Source organism: Enhydra lutris, unplaced genomic scaffold (genome assembly GCF_002288905.1).
Source record: "Enhydra lutris kenyoni isolate GAN:26980312 unplaced genomic scaffold, ASM228890v2 scaffoldscaffold12, whole genome shotgun sequence".
Taxonomy (NCBI): domain Eukaryota; kingdom Metazoa; phylum Chordata; class Mammalia; order Carnivora; family Mustelidae; genus Enhydra; species Enhydra lutris.
The window spans coordinates 73,632,241-73,638,328 of NW_019154096.1; the positions used below are offsets into that span (position 1 = coordinate 73,632,241).

Below are 6,088 nucleotides of genomic sequence, written 5' to 3' on the forward strand. Positions count from 1 at the left end.
GCCTACTCATAATGTTTAAAGCTAGCTAAGAAAGTCTTATCGGTTATTTCTAAAAAGACAAATACACTATATTGATCTGTGCCCATAAAATGGAAGGGGGTTTCTCAATGTATGGTAGTCTCTCCACTCAATCCCTTAAACACATGAACACATGTGGCTCCTCTGCTACATGGTTCCAAGTGGGATCTACAATGGTCTTTTTTTTTTTTTTTTTTAGATTTTTAAAAAAGATTTTATTTATTTATTTGACAGAGAGAGATCACAAGTAGGCAGAAAGGCAGGCAGAGAGAGAGAGGAGGAAGCAGGCTCCCTGCTGAGCAGAGAGCCCGATGCGAGACTTGATCCCAGGACCCTGAGATCATGACCTGAGCCGAAGGCAGAGGCTTAACCCACTGAGCCATCCAGGCACCCTTTTTTTTTAGATTTTATTTATTTTTGAGAGAGAGAAAGAACTGGAGTAGGAGTGGGGAGAAGGGGCAGAGGGAGAAGCAGACTCCCCACTGAGCAGGGAGTCTAATGAGGGCATCAATCCCATGATCCTGGGATCATGACCTGAGCCAAGGGCAGACGCTTTAACCTACCGAGCCACCCAGGCGTCCCTGCAATGGTCATTTTCAACATCGGAAATCTACGACCAATGGACAGCCTAAACCTAAAAAGTTATTTACTAGGCTCTTTACGGGGTATTAAGAATTTGTAACATAAGTCTAGGAAGTTAATGTCCTAAAAATCTGGTACTTAGGTGTTGATCTAATTTGTAGCCACTAACAAAATTCTGTAAGGTACTTCACTTTTGCTATGAAAATGGCCCCGTGTGTTTGTATATACAGCCTGCTAGCACAGCCACTATGTGTATATCCAACATGGGTTTGGAAAATTGTCTAGCGTGGCATGAGAAAGTCGTGTCAGGGTAGAAATACCCTCTATTTGTGGAGACTAGCTGATGGGGGAAGGGAGACGGGTCTATACAAACTCGGACAATTATAAAATTATTTAAAAACTGCTAATAGAGAACAAGAAATAGTTAAATGAGAAATCATTACAAAAAGGATTTATTAGACAAACACATCAATCGATTGAGTCTAAGGGTTTGGCCCGAAAGCTACTGGGTCTTTCAAAGCAGCGGAAGTTCAAAGTTACACCCTCGGAGCATTACTCTGCTACAACGTGTAGAAACCAGAAAGGTCAGGAATGACAGCATTCCATGCTAGCCCACAGACAGATAAGCCTTCCGCTGGAGGCTTCTGTGATGCTGGTACCTGAGAGATGAAACGTTCCCCACACCTTGCAGGAATTCAGCTTCTTGTTACAGATCTTGACTCTGAGCACTTGAACTGCCTGTTCATGACACACGGGATGTTGCTTTTCGAAAACCAATGAACAGTTACTAAGGGAGTGTTTCTCAGCAGGTAACGTGAATAAAACATTCTCTACTACAGTAACTGCATTTTTAATCTCATCTGGCATCAACTGTCTTTTAGAAAGTTAAAATGCGTTGTTCGGGGGCATTCTTCTTTAACATAGAAGGAAACGAGTAATGAGCACATCATATGCAGTTCAAGGATACCCATTCTCAAATCTTGAGAGCATCCCGTGAGTATGAAGTTTTCATTTAATTTGGCAGAAGGGGGGATATTTTCTATCATTCCTGATAATAATAGAACTAGATATCTCAAAATTATTGTATCATGTGTTCATGAAACCGAACTGGGTTTGCTTTATCAGAAGCAAACTTTGAGCATTAAATTTAATTGTTAATGGTACAGGCTTTCAAACAATAGCAAGCGGTATGGTATCTGTGTAGATATCAGCTGACCTCAAGTAACAAAGGTAAGAATGAAATAGACATGACCTGGTTGGGAACCTCGGGGTTTCTGAGATACAAATTCCAAACATACCACATAGAAAAGTAAAGGCAGTATCCCAAACAAATCTGGCATGAAAAATTTACAGAATAATTAATTTTTCCAGGGACATAATCAAAGTAGTAGTTGGTACTAGGGGCCATACACTAAATTCCCACGGTTAAATCTATTATGGGAATGTTTTTGCTTCCAGAGCCCTCTTCTAGCCCAGCAACTACTTCCTTCACACCCTTGACGACCTTTTGCATGTTGTGCCATCCTGGAGTCTTTCTGGAACAAGAATGGCTCTAGATGAAGCTCTAAAAATGTTGAGTTTGTGCCTTTAAAAAATAGTCCAACTTATGACTGTCATGTGTCCTGGGGGAGCTGTCCTCTCCCAGCTCTGTTCTCTCTTTGGGAGGCTAGGAAATGCCAGGACAGACCAATGAGAGTATCGAATACTGCAAATCAGAACAGGAGGCCTCAGGCATAAATGTCAAGATTTTAGTTGAACCACTGGTCCCTTCACTATCATTTCTAAGCATGTGAGGCCATTGCCTGTTGGTTAAAGCTGGTCCCAAAATCTGCCGGACGGCCGAACCGCACCTGCGTCAGCCAAACCGCTCCTGCGTCAGCAGGTGAGTCTAGCGACAAAGCCGTTGCATTTCCTGGCAGAAACTTCTGGTCTTCTCCGAAAAGTAGGATACCTATTCTCTCAGGAACAGCCTGTGGGGAGTCTGTTTGGAACACGAATTGTGCTCAAGTCCCAATCTTAAATGAAGATCTAAAAATGTGCAGTTTTGTGCATTTAAAAATAGTCCATTTCCAGCGGCCGTGTGTGCTTGCGGACCCCGCTTGTTCAGTATTCGGGAGGAATCGCTGGGTTTGGGCCAATAATCAAGTATGAAAAGGGAAATGATGTACTCTGAAAGGGGGAAGCCGCTTACCCTCTGAGCGAGCTGAAAGGTTCGAAGACTCCATCCTAAGTGTGAGCGACCCGCGGGCAGGAAGTCTTGGCTCCCTAGCATCCCCATCCCTGCAGCCGAGCTAGCCCTGCTCGGGACACCCAGACTCTCGGGGGAGCCCCGGAACGGAACTGAGCCTGACCGAAAGTGAAGAGCCAGTTCCAGAATCGGGAAGGCTGCGCACAGCCTTCGTCTCCGGACACTTTTACAGACCGCAGAACCTTGGCCCCCCTGTAGACCGCGTGGGTTCAGGGTGTCTTCGCGGAGGGCAGGGGCGCGGCTGGAGCGGGCAGGCAACCTCTCCCTGCCCTCTGGTGGCGCCTCCCGACAGCTGGAATACAAGGGGCGAGCGGCTCACCACGAGGGGGCGGTCCCTGCGCGTCGGCGCCTTGGGTGGCAGGGGGAACCTCACCGCCACGCCAATCATCCGTGAATCCCGACCAAGGGGGCCCCCGAGAAGCTCCGGGTTCATAGATGCGGGTTCATAGATGCGGAGCGTAGAAAGGGGTCAGGTAGGAGGGCCCGAGGAAGGACGCAAAGGGGCCCCCAGCGGCTGCGGCCGTTGGAGGGAAGGAGGTGGCGGCCGGAAAGAGGACGTTGGCCGCCGCGTAGGAGGGGAAAGTCTGGAAGGGCAGTGCGCCGGAGCCGGGGGGTCCCGGGCTGCCCCCCGCGCCGCCGCCGCCCGCTCCAGCTGCCGTCCCGGGAGCCCCGGTTTGGGGCGCGCCGCTCCCGGTCTGTGCCGCACCGTCGGCGCCGGGGTTCTGCTTCTTCCACTTGGTCCTGCGATTCTGGAACCAGATTTTGACCTGCGTCTCAGTGAGGCTGAGAGACAGCGCGAGGTTCAGGCGCTCACACACGGACAGGTAGCGCGTGGCCCGGAACTTGTTCTCCAAAGCCACCAGCTGCTCATAGGTGAAGGCGGTGCGCGCGCGCCTCGGTTTGGCACAGCGGGGCTCGGAGCGCCGGCGCCGGGGCCGCGGGGAGCCGGGCCAGCCCGGGGATCCCGCGAGCCCACGGGTGCCCCGCTCCCCCGCCGCCAACGCCGCCGCCCGGGACTCGGGGGAGCGCGCCGGGTCCGCCTGCAAGCGCGCTGCCCGCTCCTGCGGCCGCCGCTGGCCCGCGTCCTCGGCTTCGTCCTCCTCCTCCTCCGCCTCCTCGGCCTCCGAGCCCTCCAAGGGGGACGCAGTGCCCGCGCCGCGATCCGCAGCGTCTAGTGGAGAAGGGGAGGGTGACCAGAAGCCCGGAACGACCCAGCCCCTCCGGGTCGCCAGACCCCCTCCTCCTCTGCCCCAGAGTCCCTAGCTCTGCCCCTCTCTGGCATCTCGCTCCCCCCCATCATCCCACGATCACACATCCTCGCAAGCTCTTCCCAGGAGTTGGGGATTAGGGGTGCGGTGTCCTCTTGCCCTTTACTCATTTGCTATCTAGTTGACGTCCAAAAAATGAATTTTGAATGAATGAATGACAACCCCCATTAAGAAAATACAATGACCATATTGGACAGTATTGGGCGGGTAGGATCACCGTACATTGAGACATCGAGATGTCAAGTGCGTTTAAGGCTCTGTATCCCCAGTTCCTAGAAGCCTATTTTGGTCTGGAACTCTTAGCAATTAAAAAAGAAGTTATTAAGCCCCCCCCCTTTAAAGTGAAATTCCCTCTTTCCCATCTTCTCTCTCCTGCCGTGTTAATAGAGTTTCAGATTTGTGCGGGACTGGATCGATAGATGTCATCTATTAAAGGTAAGTTTTAATCGAACAATATTAGGATCAGACAGGGAAAGGGGGTTTGAAGTCGGTACCTGCAAGCTGTGGGCAGGAGATATGCAGGCGCCCGTAATAGAATATCGATCATCGCTGTGGGGGGAAGGGAGGGCGGCCCCTCCGAGGGGCGATCCGAACAATTACCAGGCGGACTACCTGGGCCCAAGCACAGCCGCCAGAGGCGCCCCGAGCCCCCAGACAATCACTGCCAAATTTGGGAAGGAGAAGCGAGGGGCTGTGCCGCATCCCGCTTCTCTCGGATTTGCGCCCCTGACTCTGCGTCCCTCCAGGGAACCTCGTGCCCACGCTCCACCCGGGAAGGATCCTGCTGTCTTTTGTCCGTCCTTCCAGACACAAACTCTCCCAGACGCTGCCTCGGTGCCGCCAGACTTAGGAGTAAGTGAAAACCTTTCGAGGAGAAAGGACCAAAGGCCTCCCATCACCCAGCCTCACCCCTGCTCCCGCCCCAGTCAGTGATTGGGTCTGGGGAGAGAGGGCAGAGCGCGTGGGGCAGCGGAATCTCGGCAGGTGTCTAGATGGTTGGAAGTGGGCCCTAGGTGCCTAAACCTGACCTCGCACTCCCTTCCAGACAGGGACACATTAGTTATCCTCACCTTCCTCATCCATAAAATAAGGGCAATATTCATCATGTTGTCTACCTCGCGGGTTCCGAAGTTTTCCATGACTTTTATCTCTGGTCTAGGCCCTGGCACGTGGTGGGTGCATTATATGCCCGAGAAATGAATGAGCCTGGATAGCCGTTTAGCTTCCAGGGCGAGCAAAACAGAGCTGTGATGCTTAGTGGCTTGGCCGGTGAGCAGGGACGGGCTTTGGGAGGCAAATCCTTGACCGAGGATGCTGCGGGCCTCTTTTCTGCCTCAGTTTAGTTCCAACACAGAGAAAAGACAACACTTTGCACCTCGTCCTGTGAGTTTTCTCCCTTTAGTGAAGGCTCTCCTAACGGCCACTCACTCGGTCCCTGGTTGTCCATCCACCTCCCAACCTCCCAATCGCATCATCTGGGTTGGGGCTTTCCGGGACCCAGGGCCGCTTCGCATCCTTACCAGGGGTCTCCCGCTGCCGAGCTGAGTCCCCTAGGCCGGCGTCCTTCCCCGCTTCGGCCTCTGCCAAACTTTTCTTGGCTTCCCGGGAAGCAGGGCGCTCGGCTGGGAGCGTAGCGCGGGTGAATTTCTGCGGATCCAGGATGTCCAGGACAGAGAAGGAGATCTTGTGGTGGGAGGGAGCCGCCTTGGCCCCGCCGTCCTGCCATGCCAGCATGCCCGCCGCCCGCGGGCCCCGCGGCGCGGGGTCCGGGATGGCAGCGCTCTAGCTTGCCTTCGGCTGTGGCTGGGCCGCAGCTCTCCAGCCAGTAGGAGGGTCGGGGCGGCCAAGTGGATCTGGGGAGGGGCACGCGGAGGCGGGGCTGGGAGAGAGCCGCGGGGGCGCTGCGCCGGGATTGGCACTTGTGCGGGCCAGACCCCCGCCACGTGCAGAGCGCGCTCGCAGCGGCCCCCAG

General features: G+C 53.5%; 1 protein-coding gene across 1 annotated transcript; it reads right to left on the minus strand.

Annotated features, from left to right (window-relative positions):
- Positions 1 to 3,291: 3,291 nt before the first annotated feature.
- On the minus strand, positions 3,292 to 5,850 carry LOC111144706 (NK1 homeobox 2). Its single transcript, XM_022499142.1, has 2 exons — positions 5,637 to 5,850; positions 3,292 to 4,019 (listed from the first exon to the last, which is right to left on the minus strand). The coding sequence occupies exons 1-2, from the start codon at positions 5,848 to 5,850 to the stop codon at positions 3,292 to 3,294; spliced, it is 942 nt and encodes a 313-aa protein (XP_022354850.1).
- Between the last annotated feature and the right edge of the window lie 238 nt (positions 5,851 to 6,088).

Bases quoted from the DNA above. Each gene is read 5' to 3' on its own strand.
- LOC111144706 (XM_022499142.1), bottom strand. From the start codon at position 5,850: ATGCTGGCATGGCAGGACGGCGGGGCCAAGGCGGCTCCCTCCCACCAC. The intron at 4,020-5,636 runs GTAAGGATGCGA...CTTCTCCACTAG, and splicing joins TCGGCAGCGGGAGACCCCTG to ACGCTGCGGATCGCGGCGCG.